This window comes from Oryza glaberrima, chromosome 8, assembly GCF_000147395.1.
Source record: "Oryza glaberrima chromosome 8, OglaRS2, whole genome shotgun sequence".
Taxonomy (NCBI): domain Eukaryota; kingdom Viridiplantae; phylum Streptophyta; class Magnoliopsida; order Poales; family Poaceae; genus Oryza; species Oryza glaberrima.
Genome location: NC_068333.1, coordinates 14,863,000 through 14,886,670, shown reverse-complemented (window position 1 = coordinate 14,886,670; position 23,671 = coordinate 14,863,000). Strand labels below are relative to the sequence as shown.

At 39.5% G+C, this 23,671-nt stretch overlaps 2 protein-coding genes across 6 annotated transcripts; both read left to right on the top strand.

Moving 5' to 3' along the window:
- The first annotated feature begins 3,606 nt into the window (after nt 1-3,606).
- On the top strand, nt 3,607-10,359 carry LOC127782577 (protein tesmin/TSO1-like CXC 6). 5 transcript variants are annotated; one of them, XM_052309843.1, is made up of 9 exons: nt 3,607-3,781; nt 4,183-4,650; nt 4,945-5,052; nt 5,605-5,776; nt 6,728-7,018; nt 7,332-7,417; nt 7,501-7,595; nt 9,231-9,650; nt 9,811-10,359. In XM_052309843.1, the coding sequence occupies exons 2-9, from the start codon at nt 4,208-4,210 to the stop codon at nt 9,969-9,971; spliced, it is 1,776 nt and encodes a 591-aa protein (XP_052165803.1). In that variant the 5' UTR covers nt 3,607-3,781; nt 4,183-4,207; the 3' UTR covers nt 9,972-10,359. The 5 variants fall into 5 exon arrangements, with proteins under 5 accessions (XP_052165803.1, XP_052165801.1, XP_052165800.1 ...); XM_052309841.1 differs by having other exon boundaries at nt 3,609-3,781; nt 4,164-4,650; nt 6,728-7,054; XM_052309840.1 differs by having other exon boundaries at nt 3,609-3,781; nt 4,127-4,650; nt 6,728-7,054.
- Nucleotides 10,360-12,436: 2,077 nt separating this feature from the next.
- LOC127782780 (actin-related protein 2) lies at nt 12,437-17,195 on the top strand. The gene is made up of 15 exons (XM_052310050.1): nt 12,437-12,553; nt 13,230-13,340; nt 13,438-13,572; nt 13,717-13,788; nt 13,881-13,959; nt 14,084-14,133; nt 14,683-14,786; nt 14,901-14,969; nt 15,053-15,116; nt 15,187-15,255; nt 15,367-15,450; nt 16,031-16,089; nt 16,316-16,382; nt 16,564-16,647; nt 16,823-17,195. The coding sequence occupies exons 1-15, from the start codon at nt 12,512-12,514 to the stop codon at nt 16,901-16,903; spliced, it is 1,170 nt and encodes a 389-aa protein (XP_052166010.1). The 5' UTR covers nt 12,437-12,511; the 3' UTR covers nt 16,904-17,195.
- The last annotated feature ends 6,476 nt before the right edge of the window (nt 17,196-23,671 follow it).

The window sequence follows — 23,671 nt, the reverse complement described above, 5'->3', positions numbered from 1 at the left end:
AGCCCCAAGATACCACATAGGGCTAAATGAGGTAGAGGAGAGAGGAGAGAAGAAATATGAGAGAGAAATAGTTACCTCTCATGCAAGGGGCAACCCTACACAAATTTCAAGAAATATATGAGAGTGTTAGAGATATTGGGATTGTGTGGTAGAGGCAACCTATTATGCATATTACCCCTTAATTTAATGATGTATATATTATAATGAAATTAGATGTGATAGTCATCTCTATCATAAAACTTGAACTCTCATGGCTCATTAGAATTTGTGCTGCAGCTGGCTATAAACCTGTAGCATGCCTTTTCTCCTCTCCTCCACATAAGCATAAATATAATGTGGCTACATGTATAACTCGCTTATATCATCTTATTGTACTCGGTCTAAACACTGCACAAAAATCTGAAGATATATTTCTGTTTTGATGATTATTACCGGATAGCGTGTCTCTGGAAACAGCTGGAGGAATCTTTCCCGCATAAATTTAACCTCGATTTCCGTTAACACACTTTTTTCAAATTGTTAAATAATATATCACAGCGCCACGTGCACTACCTAGTTATGAACGATAATACTCCATATGTAGGGTTGTTTAGTTGACAATTTAACTTTAGCACAATAGTTTTCACAAGATGTAACAAGCCATTATCACCCTTAACACAAGTTGTGGCAAGAAAATGTACCAATCATGAATGGTCTTGATTTCTTAAAAGTGGTGCTATACCATAGCTACACCTATCCCTGTGTGTAAGATGATCGACCACTTATGGCCATGAAATTTAGGCCCTAAAATCGTATATTTCAATCTACACCGATGCATTTTAATATGCTTAGTTCTCTTCATTTCACCTTTTTTTTCAAAGTCCTTTCTTGGCACTGGTAAGTGTTCGACGACAACCATGGCTACTTCGAATGGTTGTATCTTGTGACAACAATGTGAGTGTGTGTTCCAAACAATAAGAATTCCATTGTTCCACTTAATAAGAAAAATTAAGTGCCTCTTCAGAAAAACTAAATTGGTAATATTGTCAGTAACCAAAATTATTTATACATTATCAATATTAAACGCATCCACATGTTTATCGACCTTTTAAAAAAGGTATAGTTTAAAATGGCACCAATCTAAATAGGCTCTAAATTGGTGTAGCCATTCTTCTTCATTAGATCGCCACTACTTAAATAGGTGGATATGCTTATTTAGTATAGCTTTTTGTTGTTAGCATTAAATATAAGGCCTAGGGTCCCAAATTTCTAAGAATAGCGTGATCAAGTTGTGGCAGGAACCAAACACTAGGCTTATCCTATATTATACATATATAGTTCATCGATCACCACTAAATGTAGTTAATGTTATTTCTATCTTCTCTCATTAAGCCGTATCACCCAGATTATTTCTAGCCTTTAGATAATAGATCTATAGTTCAAATTGTGTCTTCTTTCTTCTCTCATAATACCATGCGATCTCAATTATTTTTAGGCTTAAAATTCATAAGTATCAATTTGTTTTAGTTTTAATAATCATATTGCATCTTATTTGTGCATATTATGCAACTTAATTTCCTGCAGCAACGAGGCTGAATATTCATCTAGTTAGGTTAAAGGTAGATGCCACACCTTCATGCCTGGCGCAAGATCAAACGTGATGAGTGCGACAATGCTTATAAGGAGATGTAGATCCTTGCATCAGCCTGAATCGCCCAAGTTGCGTTTGAGAAGAAGGAAGGATCACGAGCGATTGGCATTGGAACTGCATGCGACCTCGTAGGGGCACACGGCATGATTTGCGGAGGTGCGTGCATTTGTTGGGGGAGGGGTGCAGGAGATTATGCGGCCGCTGACCGCCGTGCATCCGAGTACGATTAAGAGTCGGAGAAGTGTTCGGGCAACAATCAGTGTTACGCATTCCATAAGATTTTTTTTAGGGGGGTGGAATGTGAGTAGGATTAGGCCTCATTTGCGCGAAGAATCATGCATCGTGATCTTGAGCGCAGAATGCAATGTACCGTAGGTAAAAGAAAACGATCCACGAAGAGGAAAGAGATCAATCGAACTTTCTAGAATACTGTGATCGATGATGCAAGCGGCAGATAGAGATAGTGTTGTTTCGATGTTGGTCATCCACATGTCCACATGTGACATGAATTGTCTGTTTTGGATCTAAAAATCTTTTAACGGTCGTTATCTTTTCGTTGTTTATATCCGTTAGTACTTTGTTCAAAGACTAATGTATCCTCTCAAAAGAAAAGAAAAGGTAAATTTTCCTTTGACCACCTTTTATTACGGATATTCTGCTTCGGATTACCTATTAACCAATATTTTTAATTGAACCGGGTATTTTACCTTTGCACCACTTTAAACCATTCTCAACTTTTTTTTATTCATTTACATACAACTTTTTGAATGAAAAAAATGTCTCATACATAACTGTGAGAATTTTATTGTTAAATAGGAGCCGACGTATTTGACATTGTTCATTGCTTAAGAAAAAAGTTGGGTGGTCCAATCCAAAGCGAAAACACGAGTTGAATGGTGATCCAAATAAAACATGGGCAATAAAATGTAGTACACAATTACACCGAGAGTGCTAGCTGGATAGTGCTAAAGAGAGACACCCTTCTTTCAAAAAAAAAAGCTACTAGCACACTTAATATCTATGTATTTTTTTCTTAGAGAAGTTTCTCTTAAATTACTCATCCGATTTATAATCCGATTACACCGTTGTGTTCATAACAATTAAATCTTTACAACAAGATCTCACATGATTATATTTTGATGAAAAATCATAAATTACTTTTATGATATGTGTAAATTACTTCTAGATTTCACTAAGTTACTTCTTAGACATATAAAAAGTAAATTCAATAAAGCTTAAAAGTAATTTACATATATTATAGAAATATATTATAGAAGTAACTTATAACAAAAGAAAAGTAACTTTAATTTACAACTATACCTAGATTCATTAACATCTATATAAATATGTGCAATGCTAAAATGACTTACATTATGAAAAGGGGAGAGTAACTCTCTGTAGTAGAAATAATTATATTGTGAGTGAGCTGAAATAAGAAACTATGTAGAGTAAATTCACAAGTAAAGTGTAGAGAAGATTTATAAAGTCCACAGAATATAGAATTAACTAAAAACAATAATAAAAATAATCAACTTAGAGCATTATGATTGTAATGGAGTAATTTAGTCAAATCTAAAAGTAACTTATATATATGATAAAAGTAACTTACGTACATAATAAAAGTAATTTATAAATATAAATATTTTTTCATCGTAATATAATCATGTAAGATCTTGTTGTAAAGATTTAATTGCAACAAACGTAACAGTGTAATCAGATTGTAGATCGGATAAGTAATTTAAGAGAAAATTCTATAAAAAGAAAAAAAATAGAATGCATTGTGTGCACTTGTAACAACTGGACCTTTTCTCACATAATAACTGTACTAGTAGCACAGGACCTTCTCTCATGTACTAGTAGCACAGACCTTCTCTCACGAATGAGTGCGTTGCTCTTTAACACTAAATCTAGAGCGCTCTCGGTTTAGATTTTGCGTAAAATGTAGCAAAAAAAAATGAATATTTGTGTTTAAAAAAAGAAAAAAAGGAAATAGTCGTGCGGCGGTGTTTCCCCTTCTTCCTCTCGGCGGCGACGCCGACTCCTCGTGAGTTCGTCCGCCGCCGCCGCCGCCACCACCTGCGCCGATCCCCATCCATCCCGCGAGCGAGTAGGGGCGCGGGTCGGTTGTCCTGCTGCTTCCGCCGTATCCTGGTGAGAATCCATCCATGGCTACGCACGTCCACTTTCTCAGCTCTCTCTCTCCGCGTACCCTTTTTTCTTCTCGAATTTGCGTTAACCCTAGCTGCTGTTCTACAAATTTGCCTTAAGTTTGTTCTCAAAATGTTCGGGGGAGTTCAACTGAACCTCCATTTTCCCATGTTAGATCCGCCACTGTTTCGTAGTGATCAAAATGACTGTGAAACCGATGTGCATCCTGGCTTCTTCTTTTGTTTTATTTACATGTGAGTTTTGATCGATTTTGCTCAGCCTGGAGGTCCAAATATTTAGTACTGATCAATCCCAAATTCCCAATTGATTTTATCTGTAATGTGCTAGATGATCCCGGAGAAGAGGATTGATTTTGTCTGATCAGGTGTTTAATTTGGCACCAGAGTGGGATCTAGGAACTGGTGGGAAATGGAGAAGCCGTTACAGCTTTGTCCAGGGTCAGTGAAGATAGATTTTGCCTCTGCCTCGTATGCTGGCAAGGCAGATATCGCTGCTACCGCGGCAGCGCTCTTGCATGCGCTTGGGCCGCCCCAAACACCTCCCTGCTATCAGCTCCCACTGGCAAAAGTAAATTCATCACTGCCACTATGGCCTCCAGTGATATGCCCTTCAACATTTGCCCAGAAGCGTCCTATGTCATTGCCTAGCCCACCTCCGGCCAAGAAGCTGCAAGTGCAGCAGTCTTCATCCATGCTGCCACAAGATTTTCCAAAGTTAGAGGTATTGCCAGTTGAAAAGCCCACAAAGTTGCAGGTGCGGTGGTCACCGCAACATGTATCCCCAGCGCTGAAGCAAGATTCACCGAAGATGGAGAGGCCATTGTTGCCAAGGCCTGCAACCTTTATTGACGTGTGAGTTCTCCATTTCTTGGAATAGTGAGATGGAATGCTTTGTTGAAGAAATTGAAATTGATAGCTTCATATTTGTGATAGTATGATGCATACCTTTAAAGTTTTATAATTCACTGTTTGCCATTGTTTGCACTAATGCATATATGAGTTTCTTGGATTAATTGAGAAAATTAGGAGAACAGCACATGGTACGTAACTGAGTTTTCCATTTGCTAGTTTACCTTTTCTTAGAGCAAGAATTGGATGGAGCACTTTACTAAAGGAGGTAAATTGTCTTCTTTTCTGTCTCTTCAGGATGCTGAGTTCTCAAAAGCCATCTAGCGAAATGTGGTCTGAAACAAAAGATGTGACACTGACAAGGAAAACAAACTGCAGCTGCAAGTATTCGAAATGCCTGAAGCTGTAGGTTCCATAATAAATTTCCTCCAATTGCTGTGTAAGAATTGTTTTTCCATATAATTTTTTTCCTATTTGATAAATATAAAACAAGTTTTTACTATTTTTTTAGAACTTTGGCGCTGCTTTTATTGCTTTGTAGAATTTTTGTTAGAAATATTATGTCAGTAGACACTCTTCAACCACAAAGTTTAGAATACATGTTCTTGTGTGAAATTAATAACCGTTAGTTGGATTTCATGTTGGTTGAAAGTTGTTTTTTGCAAGCTATCTCTTCTTTTCCCTTCCTACCTGTTTCTCTGAACGGTTGTTGCAACCTATTTCTCTGAAGGTTTGTTGCAATTATGAGATGCTGCATTTAACTTTTGCATGCTTCCATCATTGATCAATTTCCTTCCTACCTGCAAAGCCTTTTTTTTTTGTTGCGAGGAATTTACACTTGCAAGGTTAATGGCCCTAGGCTTTTTTAGTAATAACCAGAGCCAATGACCTGGTTTCGTTTGTAACCATAATCACACATTCACACATACTAGTCTTTTGGTTTGCCTGAATTTGTAGGTATTGTGAGTGCTTTGAAAAAGGCAGATACTGCATTGGTTGCAATTGCACAAACTGTTGCAACAATGTTAATCATGAGAATGCAAGACAGGATGCTATCAATGTTGCATTGGAACGGAATCCTGCAGCTTTTATGCCAAAAGTTTCGAATAGCACAGCCCACAACTGTGAGGTAGGGCATGATGTATCTTATTGCAAGATGGCATGTTTTCTCTGTTCAGATTCTAATTCTCTAGTAGCTAGCCTATAAGCCTTAGTTATCCATATCATTTTTGGGTTAATTGTTTGCCTGTTTAGTTTGTTCATGAGCAAAAGGTATAATAAAGGACGATTTCACACTAGGTTGTGAACAGTATAAACACCGGCTTTTAACCAAACCTGGTGGGTACCACCATACCAAAATAAATGTATAATGTGTATATACCCTCTCTGTTAAGACCCAAACCCCCCCTCCCCCCCTCCCCCCCCCCCCCCCCCCCGCCCCATGAATTATTGTAAAATACCACTAGGCTTGCCATTTCATATCTCTTAAGTTAAGCGTGCATGTCGTCACTTTACAATTTGGAAGTTCAAAATACCTGAGAGCATGCTACATTTTTTCACCAAGAAACTGAAATGAAACTGGCACCCTCAAGTTTTGAAACTTCTTTGGTGTCCTAAACTCTCACAGTTAACGATGCAGATATTATTTTCCAGGGACTGAAATTCATACATTGTTATGTCATTAGACAAAGTTTCATGTCTACAAGTCAGTTAGATGTTGTTTCCTTGGATTCTATTTTTGAATATTCTTTGAGGTTCAGAGCAACAGCGACACAAAATGCATTGTAATGGTCATCTAGAACTTACAGGTCTTTTCCATTGCTAGAAATTAATTTATTGTCATGATATTATTACCACTTTATTTTGTTTTTCTTGGTATTTTTCCTATGATTCAATCAGATTGGCTAAGTTTGAGTGCAGTCATATTTTAGCAGTTAACCAGTCATTGGGTGCAAAAAGCCCATGTCAAGATTTAAGGCAAAGTTTCTCATATGAAGAACCAATGAGATGTTCAGCTGCGTACTTGTATAACATATGCTTCCATGATGTGTATGAAACTCATTCTATCTTTCAATTCCAGAGCAAAGCAGCAGAGGGTGATATTGTGGGTAAACATACAAAGGGGTGTAAATGCAAGAGAACAGAGTGTCTGAAGAAATACTGTGAATGCTTCAAAGCTAGTGTTTTCTGTTCAGAGAACTGCAGATGTACGGGTTGCAAGAATTACAAGAGTAATGCAGATAGAATTTCCCAGAAGAACACTGTTCATGCGCATCATGTGCAGAATCCTGCTTCAAGTGGGATGGTTGGACAATCTGTGATAATTTTCCATGCAGCAGAAAATGACTCCAGTCTTTCATTGGCTGCATCTGTGAGCGATCATTCCATTAACAACAACACTTCACATGTAATTCTTTTGCAGCATACTTTTCAAATTTGTCACGGGCCCTGCTTCCTGATAGGCTGATACTTAATGTACAACACAATTTAAGGCTATCTACTGCAGCAATCTGGATAAGTGATGATAGTTGATTAGAGAATAATGCTTTTGTGTATAAAACAAAATAATCCTTCTGAGCAATCAAATGGCTTTTTACTAAACCTCAATCCATTCAATTAGCAAGGGTGCATAAACAGAATCTGAAACTCTGTTGACATGCCTCCTTGTTATTGCTCCATTTCAGGCTCTTTCGTGTTCACTCACTTCTTCTGTTACTAGAGAAGATGCTAAAAGTCTCGTAAAATATGTACCACATGAAGTTACTTACAGGTGAAAATTTTCTCATGGTCATAATGGTTTTCTCTGTTGTACTTCTTTCATTCTACTGTATAACATATATTTCATTTTTTAAGGCCAAGTTTAGCAGACTTCATCCAGATAGAAGATGTAAATGAGCTCTGTAATCTTTTAATTCTAGTGTCAAGACAAGCTGGCGCAACACTTTTAGGTATTTTTCTCTCTAAAAAACAATACTAGCGATGAGTTATTCATATTACAGTTGCTACAATATACTCTTCTATGACAATGGAATTCAACCTCTGGCTATATTTTACATGCATTTTTATTTACCACTGAATGTTGGGAACAAAACAATATGTTGGATCTTCTCAGATGGGAATTGCTTTGTTGCTCCTTTAGAGAATTTAATAAGAGTGTCAACTGGAGTGTAGGGGTGAAGAAATTGCCAAGCCATCAATTGACAACTGGCCATCTCTCTTGTGTAGGCATTAAAAGAGCACAAATCAAGTATGATAGAGCAAATATTATTGAATAAAATACTGGGACTGGTCCAACTGGTTATATTACAATATAGCCATCAGAGATTGAGATTATCTAGCCATGTTTGTATATCTGGTATAACAGAATTTTTCCCTATGCATAACCATGGAAAATTCATGTTTGAACCTTCAAAAGATGAAAATTATATCATTACAGGTCATCGAAATACCCCAGAAAGAAATGATAATGACTTTCATGTAGAAGGCAATATAGCCTTTATTTGTAACCACATATAATATGTTTAATCATTTAGTATTTTTTATTTTTTGGGGTAAAATCATCTAGTGTTCTTGTCATTATGATCTACTAGATAACCTGTTGAGCATATTGGTGAAATGCCTCCAGCTATCCCCTTACTATCCACAAGGCTTGGGTGGATAATGTACTCTTCTCTAACCAAGCAAAGGAGCCAGAATAGTCTTGCTCTAAGTTGGGAGTTTACACCAGATGGATTTCTTTTCTTGTGGGAAATAAATATCAAACTATAAGTTATTTTTTCTTGTGTGGAATACCTAAGCATTTCTCAATTGGATATTGAAACTGTGCTTATATTCTCTCTTTTTTCTCAAGAAAAAAAATGTTTATATCTGAAAATATCAAAATTACAATTTCTTCACTGGAACTCCTTATCTTTTTATGGTCTTGGATGTTGACTTGGTGATAAATTGCACGTCCACAACCCTCATGTCCACATATTTGACATATATCAATGCATATATCATGTTAAGTATGACACATGTGCTTGTTCTTTTTCCTTGTTTCTCTACCAAATGGCATCATGTAGCCATACGATTTGACGTGGTTGTGGTATCCAGCTAATGTAGTAATTAACAATTACATCAGCATCAGTTGTCATGCTTAGTTGAATATATATGTGGGGAATAATGCTTCCATCAGAATATACAGCCATTTGCATAGTGGTAGATCACAAAACTATGGTGATTGCATTTTGGTTTAGTTCTGCACTCTTCTTAAAAATCTAATACGCATACACGCTTCATCCTGTGTATTCTTACTAAGTTCAAACATGTTAGTTTGTGATCATCACGCTGATACCAAATCCAGCCAACTTGGGCATGTGTTATCTGCCTTTTGATATCTGAATTCATCCTTTATCCATATCTGAATAATCGTCACCAACATTTTACATGTCAGATACTCGTGGTTCATACCCATTGAACCATTAAATTCCCATCTTTACTACTAGAAATCTCCAAACGATTGCAGTACGGCATTTCATCGCAGTATTGATGCTCACTACGTTGTGAATATGCATCTTACCATGTTATATTTCATCTTAAAGTTACTAATATTTCAGAGTCAGGAATGAAGGAAAACACCAAGAGAAAAAAGTTAAATCGAGTAGATAGTTGCCTTTCTTCCACAAACCATGATAGAGAAGCAATTCAGAAAGAACCAGCTAAACAAATGTGTTCACTGGAGAAGAGCTCAAACGAAGTTCTTATTGCTGAAGGTAGGCTGGAATTGCCAAGAGCCGACCCTTTTGATATACAGAAGGGTAACAAGAGGCCTCTGTCTCCTGGAACCCAGGCACTGATGTGTGATGAGCAAGATGCAGTTTTCCAGGATTCAAAAGCTCCAGATGCAACCCCCTCAACCACAGAAGAGAATCTGGTAGACATTTTCAAAGAGCAAGAGAAGCGTGTATTGACAAATTTCCGTGACTACCTTTGTAAGCTTGCGACCTGCGGAAAATTGCAAGGTGAGTCTTTGTATGCACTCATTTGGTAACGTAAATGCAAAACTAGTTTTAAATGAGATACTGAAACCATCTAACATAACTTTGCAACTTTCCGACTCTTCATTCCTATCAGTGTTTATGCACACATAAACACCAAGATAACTGTGCTTCCTTGTCACAGAACTGAAGCTCTCTTTGGCATCAACAAATTGCAGCGAACAAGCCTTTGCCGACCACGGTAACAATTCCTCCATAACAAGGGTTGCGAAGGTAACCAGGATCAGACAAACAATCCCTCAGTTCTCCAGCAAGGCGGCAAGCACTACCGCTCTGGACGTCTGATCCTTGCTCGGACCAAAATCGGCAATGCTGGCATTTGGAAACTTATGGGGCAGAAGAGCCCTTTGCACAATGGCGTCGACAAGTGCTGAGTGCATGGGCAAACCTGACGATACCTCCAGTGGCGCTATCACAACTTGATTGGCAACTCTGGTATAAATTGATTTGGGCCCTTTCTTGGGTACTACATTTTCCCACTGCCTTGCCATGTAAACTCTCGGTGACGACATGAGCGGTTCTGTTCATCTTCCAACGTAATCAGTCGAATTGCCCTTTTTCCCTACTATCAGAGTTCATGAATCCATGGAACGGCTGAATTGACAGGATTGAACAGAACGTGCTAGTGGTGATGGCATTTGACAAGGAAGTAGTATTGCATATCTTTTTCTGAGCAAGAGTTTTATTAGCTAGTTACTCATCTGCTTCTCATGATCTTTAGCACCCAAAGGGCACTCATGATTACAATTTCAGTTGACAAAGAACATGGCATGCGAACGTATTTAATTAGCATATTATTACAATTTCATACCAGGTATAAAGTAACTACACTTTCCTGCATATGCCATGTTCTTTGTCAAATACCTGGTGCTTGCCTGTTATACGTTTTAGCACTATGTATATACATACCGAGCATCTCGCGAGCTACTATTATTGATATGAACACGAAATTGTAATCACATGCGAAATACGTTGGTTTTTTTAAGTTACAGAAAATTGCTAATCGTTATTTTAGTATTTTGAAGTTAAATTAAAAAAATATTAAATCGAGAGTAGTTTTTATAACCTGTAGCTAATTTTTTTCGTGTTAAGAACTTAAGAGCAAAAGTTTTGCAATCATATAAAGATGGCATCATTTTAGACAATAAGGTTGAACTATTGAATTGTATCATATGCGAAATACGTTGGTTTTTTTAAGTTATAGAAAGTTGCTAATCGTTATTTTAGTATTTTGAAGTTAAATTAAAATATTAAATTGAGAGTAGTTTTTATAACCTGTAGCTTAACAATAAAAGTTTTCCAGTCATGAAAAGATGGCATCATTTTAGACAATAAGGTTAAATTATTGAATTGTATGAACTATAGTTATAACTAATATAATTTGAAGACGTCTAGCAATATTTGAGAAGAAAAAGATGAATAAGTAAAATACAGGCTTACATTAATATACTCGCTCAATCTTTATAAATACTTTTAGTTGCTATATCTACTACATATAAAATTATTACATTCTCCATTTATTGAATCAAATAATAGTATTAGCAAATCAAACCAGCTCAGGATTTGGTCCCTGGTTGGTTTTTTACCAGTCTGGCTTCGGCTTCCCGACTAGCGGTAGCACTAGCTTGGTGAGTGTCCCTCCCTTCAATTGAGGACAAATTTAACTATTAGGTTTGGCAACCCTCTAAACACCCCATTAGTGCCTCTCTCTCCCTCTTCATCTCACCATACTACACCCTTTATGCTGGTCGTCTCAATCTTGTAGCCACCCTCGCTAGGCGTTGTAGACTGGTAGCCACCCTGCCGGTTGACAGAAGTCTCCTTGTTATCATGCCCGCTCATTGTTGGAGGAGCTCTAGCACAAGGTAAGCGTTGAGGTCAAATAACGCGCCAGGCGACAAGAGGAAGTTTGGTGCAGGAGGAGTCCCCACTTAGAAACGGAGGTATTTTTAATAACAATGGGTCTCCAAGGACAATAGTTGTTAAGAGGGACCTAGGTGGCTGAGGAACTAGAGGGCATAGGGTGGCTACTGGAGCTCTCTCCCTAGGTCTGGATGTGACGTCAAGCTCGTCGCCACCCAAGTCCCAAGATGCCCACCTTATCTTCGTCGAGCTCAGGCGACCACCTCATCGTCAGGGTTGACTCCTTTCTTCATGTTAGAGCTAGTTCGACAACTTGCGGGCACGACGACAGGGAGTTTGCTACGATTAAGGTGGCTGTTAGGCTTTACCAACTAGCAAAGAAATAAAAGATAAAGAAATTGTTAACCTGCTATGCTAGCAGATCATGTAGATAAAAGTATCTACTCTCTCCGTCTCATAACATAAGGGATTTCGATATTTTGCTTACACTGTTTGACTATTCGTCTTATTAAAAAAATAGAATTATTATTTATTTTATTTGTGACTTACTTAATTATCCACAGTACTTTAAGCACAACTCTTTGTTTTTTATATTTGCACAAATTTTTTAAATAAAACGAGTGATCAAACGTTACAAACAAAAAGTCAAAATTCCTTATATTATGGGACGGACGGAGGTAGGAGTTAACAAACCACCTTTATTGGATGATAATTTTGTGAAGACAAAATTAAAAGGAGGTATTTAGCTCACTCTATCAAAATCCTCTTGCTTAAAGTCGGAGAGACGTGGTCGCTGACACGTGGGTCCGATGGCAATGGGCTCCACGTGTCAGTGAGACAAAGTGACTACTCTCCCTACCCCGTCCCTCCCCTACTTTCTCGCCTTCTGTTCCTCCCCTTCTCCCTTCCAACTTCCCAAGCGCGCGCGGGGAGACGATCGGCGACGGCGACGGCGAGGCGGAATGGACAGCGGGAACGTGGTGGTGTGCGACAACGGCACCGGGGTAAGCCCCCCCCCCTCCTCCCCACGCATGATCCCTGATCCAGCGTGGCGACCTCCCTCCCGCCCTCTCTACCTCCACGCTCCTGCACCTAGATCTGCACCCACTCCGTCCCGGTTCTTCTTCTTGGACGGTTTCTTGGATTCCTTCTGAAATTTCCCGAATATAGGATAGGATTGTTTCTCTCGCTTTGGTTGGGGAGTAATTAACATCTGTGCTCTAGGTTTTTCAGTTGTGCCGAATAAGCTTTGCTGCTTACTACTGAGCTGTAATTAATCTATGATGAAATGATATGTGTGCCCATTGCGAGAAATTGAAGGGGGAAATTGCTCTAGTATGGTGGAATTATTGTTCTCCACATAGGCAGGGAAAATTGATGTAATACGATGAGATTATTGTTCTCTGTTGAATCTTTAGGTAATGTCCTTCCAAATGCGGAACTGGAATAGTTTCATGCTGTCAAAGTCGTGTTCATTCATATAAACCACATTAATTTGATATTTTGCGGTCCAAAAGAAATTATGCTGTTGTCTTTGGCTTAGTTTCTGTAAGTATTTCCCACATCATTTCTGTGGCTTGATGTTCGATATGCTTAAAGCCTTAAACAACAGCAGAACATATCATATTCATAGGTGATCTTGTTAGTTTCTAATTCAGTACCTTATGGCTAATGTTGCAGTATGTAAAGTGTGGATTTGCGGGAGAGAACTTCCCTACATCTGTGTTCCCTTGTGTTGTTGGGCGACCATTGCTTCGTTATGAGGAGTCACTCCAGGAGCAGGAATTGACGGTCTGAAATCAATCTCTATCTTTGTGTTTCTGGCATTCCCTCATTCTGTTTCTCTCTCTCAATACACACCTTACAATTGTGATTGTGTTTCACGCAGGATATTGTGGTTGGAGCGGCTTGTGCTGACTTGAGGCATCAACTTGACGTATCATATCCTGTTACAAATGGGATTGTTCAAAGTTGGGATGATATGGGCCATATATGGGATCATGCATTTTACAGTGAGCTGAAAGTATGACTTTTCATATGATTTATATTACTTTAACATCAGACCCTTTTAAATTTATATGCTCATAATTCATCAACATTCTCCGTTATGTGTCTTGAAATCTCTTAGCTCTAGGTAAATCAATGTATTTCTATTTTGTTTCTTTAGGTTGATCCATCTGAGTGTAAAATTCTACTGACAGATCCACCACTCAATCCTGTGAAAAATCGTGAAAAAATGGTAGGTTGTTTTCTCCCATCTGGCTGTTCTGTACTACGAAATTTGTTTTTTAAGATATCACTAACTAGCAAATTGAATCCTACGATAAATAGATTGAGACAATGTTTGAGAAATACAACTTTGCTGGGGTATTCATCCAGGTCCAAGCTGTTCTTTCGCTATATGCTCAAGGTACTCTCTCTCTCTCTCTCTCTTCCCCCCTGGGTAGACAGACACATGTATGAGCTTGCACACCTACAAACACAAAATGTACTGGTTCTTTTCTTAACATGTATTATGTTTGTATCCTTTCCAGGTTTGCTGACTGGACTTGTCATAGACTCTGGTGATGGTGTCACTCATGTGGTATGATAATAATAATCTTCCCTATATTGTACAATCTACAAAGATTTGAAATGCAGAGATTCCATTTCTATTAATCTTGTGGTGAACTACAAAAATTATCTATCTGATGCGTGTTTATAATTTTCTATCTGTGCTAATGGGTATTCCTCAACTCAACAACTAAGGGGATCTACTCTTTTTTGTTGATCCAGTGAAGATGTATGACCAAGACTATATGCATATCTTGTTTCCTTGTAGTCGGCTTAGTAGAAATCACAACCATTGAACACCATAATCTATGATTTCTGGTCAAAATGTCGATCATGGTAATAAAATGATAATTTAAATTATACTCCATAGTTAGTACTTCAGTTTCGATGACTGGTATGCTAGTGCCCGTTTAGTTATTCTCGCACATAGGCAGTTAACATTGTAAGGTTATCACCAACGTGTGCAGCAAGTAGTAAGCACAAAAAGTTAAGCAATTGAATACTGACTATTGTCAATTTGCAATGTGAAAGAAAGTTTTATCTAGATTTACTTTTGCCCGTCATGTTTATTATGATCCAGGTGCCGGTAGTTGATGGATTCTCTTATCCACATATTACAAAAAGAATGAATGTAGCTGGAAGGCACATAACATCTTATCTTGTTGATCTACTCTCAAGAAGAGGGTAATACTCTTTATCATTTTATATGTTTGTAGATAAAAGATGCTCTGAAAATACAGGCTTATGCAATTGTTTGCTTCAGTGTTTTTCTTATCAACTTAATTTCATGCTTTAAAGGTATGCTATGAACAAATCTGCTGACTTTGAAACAGTCCGGGAAATAAAAGAGAAGCTATGTTATTTAAGGTCAGTTGCTTTATTGTTCTTAATTGTTTTCGTTATAGCTTGCTGTTACATTTCATAGAATTAAAAAGGGAAAATATGTACAGCTATGATTACAAGCGTGAATACCAGCTAGGACTTGAAACCACTATCCTTGTCAAAAGCTACACTGTAAGTATGTTAACCTGCTTTGTTTCTATTTGGTCCCTTTTTGTATTATTGGCTGAACTCTTGTCATCAGCTTCCAGATGGAAGGGTAATCAAAGTGGGCACTGAACGGTTTCAAGCTCCTGAGGCTCTTTTTACTCCTGTAAGCTTGTACTCATACTATTCCTTCATAGCTTGCTGATATACATTAAGGCATGCAGTTCTCTGTTAAGATCAGTACCAACGTAACATTGATAAAACATTTGTTGAGCAGGAACTCATAGATGTTGAGGGTGATGGAATGGCAGATATGGCGTTTCGTTGCATTCAGGAAATGGACATCGACAACCGGATGACAGTATACAGCTTACCCATACAATATGCTATATTTTGTTGCTCCAATCTTTTCACTTGCTTTTGTTTATCTTCAAGTATTTATTTGTAACATTGTTGATGAATTGATGAGTTAGATATAGAACCTCTGTAGTCTCCAACTGAAATTTCGAAGGCACACTATTGAATTCAACTACACATGGCTTGTCTAGTGAATTTGTGCATAAGATAATCTTTGATAATTTAGGATTACTTTGTTTCGTTATTTGGTAGCAACTTGATAAGGCCATGGTTTTGCATAAAAAAATTCCACTTACATATATACATGATTTTTATGTTGTTGTCTTAAATTAGATCTTGCACAGGTAAACACCATAAGTTGAATTACTGTCAAATGCTGAACACACTTCCAAATGTTGATAATTTTTCATATTTAGTACATGTGTATGTGTTAATGTAAATTAAGTCAAGAAGGGACAAATAAATGCCAGTTATGCTAGTCTCTATACTTGATTAATTGTTTTTGAAGTTGTTATGAAGTACTTCTAGATAAGCATTGGATCATGTGTTCTTCTCTCATTGGATGTCTGGATAACATCTCACAGCTTTATCAACATATTGTCCTGAGTGGGGGAAGTACCATGTATCCTGGTCTGCCAAGTCGGTAAGATTTGACAAACATATCCCGTTCTGTCTTCTTTTGTTTACTACAGTACATATTAACGATTAGTTTCAAACAACACTATTTTTACATTGAAGCTCACATCATTTTTGGTGGTCTATGCCACTCTGATTTTTTACCTGTTCTATTTCTTACCAACGTATGTGTTTAGCCGTTTTTATAAGCTTCAATATTGGGTATGACTTAACACATTACAACATTTTTGTAGACTAGAGAAGGAAATGCTTGATCGCTATCTTGATGTGGTTCTGAAGGGAAACAAAGATGGACTGAAGGTAATATTTTTTTGTGGTTATTTTGTAGCTGACAACAGTTGAAAATTTCATAAGCTTATTGAAATCAAACACAAGGAAATTCCCAAGTTTTTTTTTCCAGTGCAACACATTTTCTTTTTCAATAATGAATGTTGTCTTTTCAGTAAGGAATGTGGCCATTTTCACTTCTGTCTATGTGCAGAAATTGCGTTTGCGGATAGAGGATCCGCCACGGAGAAAACACATGGTTTACCTGGGTGGTGCAGTACTCGCTGGAATCATGAAGGTAATATACTTTTCCCAGTGTTATATATCTATCGGTTAAAAGCCTTGGGACAAAGTAGAGAGGTGAACAGAAAAGGAACACAAACGATGAAGTCATGCATTACTGTGTGTGCATTGTCGCATGGGAATCTGCTCATTTTGCTTTATTACTTTGCTGATGGCTGTTGTCCTAGCAGGATGCACCTGAGTTCTGGATTACAAGGCAGGAATACCAGGAAGAAGGCCTTGCGTGCCTAAGGAAGTGTGGACAAGCATAGCCGTCGAGTATGTTCTTATGATCCTACCTAGATTCTCATCAACAGGAGCTGTGAAAGGCTCTCTCCATTCTGTTTGCAGGAAAAAAAAAGGAAACCTATGTTTAGATGATGGATGCACATTACTTGTAGAAAGATGAGCACATAGTGTTGTTTGTTGTCCCTATTGTTCAGGATACTTGTTGGTGCATGTTGTAGCCTAGAAGCCACTATGAACACAAACCCGCCATATAACCATGACGAGCAAACATTAGATATATTTCATTTTCTATTGGCAATATACCTATGAACACAACACATATTTCTACTGACTATATTATGAACTGGTGAGCTGATGCTGCAGCACTCTTCATTTGGTCCCTGCACTGCTAGGGCAAATCAATTTACTGATAGGGAAAGCCAATTTACAACGCAAGCCCTTAACATTAGAATTGCTTTGAGATTTGTGCGGATGGCATAGATTTCAATGGATCAAAATATTGTATTCTTTTTAGTACATGGTGAATCTTAATAAAACATCTAATTGTTCAGCATATAGATGCAAATGCACTTGTGTTGTAAAAATCATCTTCTCTACTGTTGTATGAAACTTTTTGCTGTCTATATTTATCTTCATCCAAGAAATCTGCGAGTTTCTTGATCAGCTGCAAAATTTTAGCAAGTTCTGTGCTTTTAACTCAGCCCATTTAGGTCATGTTCCATTTTCCAAAATTGTACTCTTTGCTCAAATATATATTCTGAAAATTGTTTCTTTTCCGTGTTTGGCAGAATTTGAATTATTCGCTGCATTTTAACACAAGATGTTTGGCAGAATTTGAATTGTTCACCGCATTTAACACGAAGATAATGTTTACACCCAAATTTGGCACCTACGATAAAAGTAGGAAAGATTGCCAAAATTTGGAAGTCTACTGGTTTCCTCCGAGTGGGCCGGTCTGACCGCCGCGTGTTGGGTGGTCAGACCGCCGGTTGAGGGCCGGTCAGACCAGCGGTGTGTGGCCGGTCTGACTGGCAGGTCTGAGTCCGACTGTGTTTCGTCGGGTCTCGAGGTTTCCTTGCTCGGGAAGGCATGTTTCGGGTTTCCTTTGGTTTCTACCCCGAGTTGGACGTGGAGGAGGGCCTGTAGAGGGCAAGACCAACCCCTATATAAGGGACATGGCCGGTTCATTGTAAAAAACCAATCTACAATCAATCAATCGAATCGTTTTTCATATTGCTTTAGTTTTCTCTTAGTTTGTCCATCTTTGTCGGTTTGCGCCGTAAACTGTCCGCCGCCGCTGTGAGAGTGCTACATCCCTTTGTAGGTTTGTCCTGAAAACCTTCCGTTTTGCCCACGAGACGGGTAGTTATCTAGAAATCGGCTCCGCTAGCCGGTTTAGTTATCAAAACCCATCTAGCTTTAGCTCTTTGCTAGATCGAGGTGGTTGGCGACTCTAGGATCACCGCAAGGCTTAAGGTGCTGCGATCGTGCTTGTCAATTTGTCAAAAAAGTTGCCAACACGATTTTGGCGACTCCGCTGGGGAGGAGATCCGTTCATCGTCAACTCAACTTCGACTTCGCCATGACGAAGCCGCCATCCAAGACGGAGGTGGAGCCATCTAATGTGATGCCGGTCACATTGGATGACTTCGAAGGAGAAGATCGTAAAGCTATGGAGGAGTACATCAACGAGCTCACATGGGAAGCGTTGATGAGAGCAACTACTAGGACTTGTCAAGGCGTGACCATCAAGCCCGGGCCACATCCCAAGCTCGCTCCCGACGTGGTAAGCAATGACGAGGTATCACAATCTATCCAACAACAAATCGCATCTACAATAGATTCATCTATGGCTACTTTTAAAGATCGATTAGATGTAATGTTTAAGGATAAATTTGATGGGTTTTTAAGGAATGGGCTCGGTTCTCTTATGGATGATTACACATAAAGGATAAAGCCTATACCACTGCTAATCAACCTCCTATAGATCAAACGGGTGGTAAAACCGACGGAACGGCGTTCACGGCCGATCCGACCGGGCCTGACGGCCGGTTAGACCGCGACACAGCCGTCGGTCCGACCGGCCAGATGGCCGGTCCGACCGGGTATTACCCCGGCGGTCAGACCGGCTCTCAGGCCGGTCCGACCGCACATCAGGACGCCGGTCAGACCGGGCCCTGGGCTGGTCAGACCGGCGCAATTGTTCCTATACAGAGTATAGATCTGATGACTAATGCTAGTTATTTGTATCACTTTAAAACATTTGATCCTCCTGTGCCTACTGTTACAAGTAATTCCCAAGTTCCCCCACATATTCCTAATGCTTATAATGATGCTTCTAGGGGGTATCCTCCCGATACTAGACAAGGCCAGTATAATCATATTGTGCCACAGACACAACCTATTAGGCCACCGAATCTACCACCAAATAACAAGGGCCTAATAACATGGAGGATATGATTAGTGATGTTATTAGGAACAAATTCGGAATTGAAATTAGGAATCGTGCTAGAACTTACAAAAAGCCATATCCTGATTATTATGATAATGTGCCGTTTTCTCGAAGCTATAGAGTTCCCGAATTTGCGAAGTTTAGTGGTGAGGATGGTAAGACCACATGGGAGCATGTAGGTCAATTTTTGGCGCAATGTGGTGAGGCTAATAGTGATACTTTTAAATTGCGCTTGTTTTCTCTATCTTTATCCGGTAATGCTTTCACATGGTTTACTTCTTTACCGGTAAATTCTATTCATACTTGGGCTCAATTAGAAGAACAATTTCATGATTATTTCTATACTGGAGAAACTGAGCTTAGGTTATGTGATTTGACATCGGTTAAGCAAAAGTATAATGAATCTGTCATTGATTATATCAAGAGATTTAGAGATGTTAGAAACCGATGTTATACTTTGAATATAACTGATAGAGATTTAGCTGGTCTTGCTTTTAATGGTTTAGTTGCTCCTCTTAGAGAAAGACTAGATGGCCAACAATTTCTTGATGTTAGTCAACTCATGCAGAGGGCTCTGGCTCAAGAAAGCCGGGTTAAGGATAATAGAAAACTTGCTAGACCATTTGATAAAAAGTCTAATGTTAATGTGGTTGATTACCCTGAGGCTAGTGATAGTGAGGAAGAGGGTGATCATGATATTTATGTTGCCGAATGGTCATGGACTAACAAAAATAAACCTTTTGTTTGTTCTAACCTAATGCCGACTCCTCGCAAAGATCGGCAAAGTGAGGTTAAATATAGTTTTGATGTGGTCAAGTGTGATAAGATTTTTGATTATCTTTTGCAAGAGAAACAAATTAGATTACCTAAAGGCCATGTCATACCTTCTCAAGAAGAGTTGAAACGTCGAGCATATTGTAAGTGGCATGATTTTTATTCTCACTCTACTAATGATTGCAATGTGTTTCGACGACAAGTTCAATCGGCCATAGAGGAAGGACGATTGAAGTTCACCAATGGCTCCAAGATGAAACTTGATCATGATCCTTTTCCGGTGAATACAATTAATTTCATTGATAAAAAGGTGTTGATTCGGCCGGAGCAAGCCGAATCTACTAAGGGAAAAGAAGTGGTCATTGAGGAACCAAGGTCCAAGATGATAGTGCCGAAGAAGCCGGAGGTTGGCGTTTGGAAGGAGAATAAGAGTGGAGCTTCAACTTCTAAAGCCCCTAGGAAGACCAAGGTGACTTTTAATATGCTTTTGGAGAAATATGAGAAGCAAGGTGGTGAGAAAATTCGCAAAAAAGGGAAAAGACCAAGACCACCTCCTAGGGAGCGATTTGGTCATTCACCAAGACGGTCGCATTCACCTTCGTATCATTATCCACAAGACATGTCATGGGGTTCTTATCCAATGCTGCCGCCGGGTTATCCTTATCCTTGCTTTATGCCATGGGGGGCAACGCCGCCAATGTTCAATCATATGCCTCCAATGAGATTCAACCAAGGGTGGGGAGGACTACGGAGGCCAATTCATGAGCGTGTCTTCACCAAGCAATAGCCGATTTTATGGTAAGAATCGGGTTAATGAAGAAAAGAGGGAAGGAAAGCGCGTCAAGGTGGAGGAGAGGACTTCGGAAGTGATTACTATTAAAGTGGGGTCTCATGATGTGCCAATACCTACTGGAGATGGAGTTGGAGTGTCCCCAAATAGAAAATCCGAAGCCGGTATCAACTCCTCGCAGTCGGCCGGTCTGACCAGGCCTTCTGGCCGGTCTGACCGAGGTCATGCGGCCGGTCTGATCGGGCCATCAGGCCGGTCTGACCGCCGACCTGATAGCGGTCCGACCGACACCTCAGGCCGGTCTGACCGTGCGCCAAGTGTCGGTCTGACCGGTGGTCTACGGCCGGTCTGACCGGGCTCCAGCACCGGTTTGACAGGAGAATTGCAAAGGACGATGTGAGGGCTTCATCGTCTTCAAACAAGGTTAATAGAGGGCATTATTTACCTCCTGGAACAGAGCCGAATCCTAGGCGGATGCCTAAAGATTTGACGGCTACTCAAAAGAGAAGGTTGCAACGTCTTCGGGCTCAAGAAATAAGAGAGAAGAAGGCCGAAGAACAAAGAGATAAAAAATTCAATGAGTTGCGACCACCACCGGTATGGAGGCCTAAATCCATAGAGAAGGCAAAACCGATTGGTGTAGAGGAAAAGGAAGAACAATCGGTTGATAAAAGTGAGTCATCTCCAAAAGAAGACATGGATATCAACATGGTATGTATGTTGCCTATGGAGTTTTGTGCTATGGATGAAGCCGAGGTTGCTCAATTCTCATTAGGTCCTAAAGAAGCGGTTTTTGAGAAGCCCGATGAGTCAAATCGTCACATGAAGCCTCTCTATCTCAAAGGCCATGTTGATGGGAAGCCGGTCTCTAGGATGCTAGTGGATGGAGGTGCCGTTGTGAACTTAATGCCGTACTCGTTATTCAAGAAGTTGGGGCGTGAGGATGATGAGTTGAAGAAGACCAACATGATTCTCAATGGCTTCAATGGTGAACCAACGGAGGCAAAGGGTATCTTTTCAGCGGAGCTCACCGTGGGAAACAAGACGCTACCAACCGCTTTCTTCATCGTCGATGTGCAAGGTAACTACAATGTTATTTTGGGCCGTTGTTGGATTCATGCCAATTGTTGTGTGCCTTCTACCTTGCATCAATGTTTAATTCAATGGGACGGCGATGATGTTGAAATTGTTCAAGCGGATACATCGGCCGAGGTTGCAATGGCCGATGCTACTTTTGAGTGGCGTCATGGGAATATCCAATGTTTATCGGGGAGGGATCTTTCTAGCTATGATTTTATTAGTATCTCTGATGGCAAATTTGTACCTATCTCTGTAAAGCCGGCTAGTGTAGCACGGCTAAGCCATATAAATTTGTATAATGAGTAAAGAGGCTAATTTAGAGTGGTTACAAAAATGGGTGCAAGAATATCGGTCTACAAAGAACGATATTGGTGAAACCGTTGAAGATTTTGATGAAGTGGAGAAGCTTGGACAAGGGTTTACATCGGCTGATCCATTGGAGGAAGTAGACATAGGTGATGGAACTAAACCAAGGCTGACTTTTGTAAACAAAAACATGAGAACCGATTATAAGGTTAAGATAATCGAGCTACTTAAAGAGTATGTTGATTGCTTTGCATGGGAGTACCATGAGATGCCGGGTCTTAGCCGTGAGCTTGTTGAGCATCGGCTTCTAATTAAACCGGGTTTTAGGCCTTATAAACAACCACCTCGTCGTTTTAATCCTTTACTATATGACCGAGTCAAAGAGGAGATTGATCGGTTGTTGAAGGCGGGGTTTATTAGGCCATGTCGTTATGCGGAGTGGGTTTCTAGCATAGTCCTAGTGGAGAAGAAGGGGAGTGGTAAGATTAGAGTTTGCATAGATTTTAGAGATTTAAATAAAGCCACTCCCAAAGATGAGTATCCTATGCCTATAGCCGACATGATGATTAATGATGCCTCGGGTCATAAGGTGATTAGCTTTTTAGATGGTAATGCCGGCTACAATCAAATCTTTATGGCGGAGGAGGATATGTACAAGACGGCTTTTAGGTGCCCGGGATTTGTTGGTTTGTTTGAGTGGGTTGTCATGACTTTTGGGTTGAAGAATGCCGGTGCAACATATCAAAGGGCAATGAATTTGATCTTCCATGATTTGCTAGGTATTATCTTAGAGATCTATATTGATGATATTGTTGTCAAATCGGATGGTATGGAAGGACAAATAGCCGATTTGAGATTAGCTTTTGAGAGGATGCGCCGGTATGGTTTGAAGATGAACCCACTTAAATGTGCTTTTGGTGTGTCGGCGGGGAAGTTGATTTATGGTGCATGAGAGAGGAATTGAGATTGATCCTAAGAAGATAGAAAAGATTCGTGATTTCAAAGCGCCGACATGCAAGAAGGAGGTTCAAAAGTTGCTAGGTAAGGTGAATTATTTGAGGAGGTTTATTTCTAACCTAGCGGGTAAAATCGATGCTTTTGTTCCTATACTTCGCTTGAAAAAAGAAGCCGATTTTACTTGGGGGGCAAAACAACAAGAGGCGTTTGAAGAGTTGAAGAGGTATTTGTCTACTCCACCCGTTGTGTGAGCGCCTAAAGCCGGAAAGCCTTTTCGGTTATATATTGCCTCTGAGCACAAAGTTATTGGTGCCGTTTTGACGCAAGAGGAAGATGGCAAGGAATATATCATTACATATTTGAGCCGCCGTCTTTTGGATGCCGAAACGAGGTATGTCTTTATAGAAAGACTTTGTTTATGCTTATACTATG

Bases quoted from the DNA above. Each gene is read 5' to 3' on its own strand.
- LOC127782577 (XM_052309841.1), top strand. From the start codon at position 4,208: ATGGAGAAGCCGTTACAGCTTTGTCCAGGGTCAGTGAAGATAGATTTT. The intron at 4,651-4,944 runs GTGAGTTCTCCA...CTGTCTCTTCAG, and splicing joins CCTGCAACCTTTATTGACGT to GATGCTGAGTTCTCAAAAGC. The intron at 9,651-9,810 runs GTGAGTCTTTGT...TCCTTGTCACAG, and splicing joins GACCTGCGGAAAATTGCAAG to AACTGAAGCTCTCTTTGGCA.
- LOC127782780 (XM_052310050.1), top strand. From the start codon at position 12,512: ATGGACAGCGGGAACGTGGTGGTGTGCGACAACGGCACCGGG. The intron at 13,573-13,716 runs GTATGACTTTTC...TTGTTTCTTTAG, and splicing joins CATTTTACAGTGAGCTGAAA to GTTGATCCATCTGAGTGTAA. The intron at 13,789-13,880 runs GTAGGTTGTTTT...TACGATAAATAG, and splicing joins TGAAAAATCGTGAAAAAATG to ATTGAGACAATGTTTGAGAA.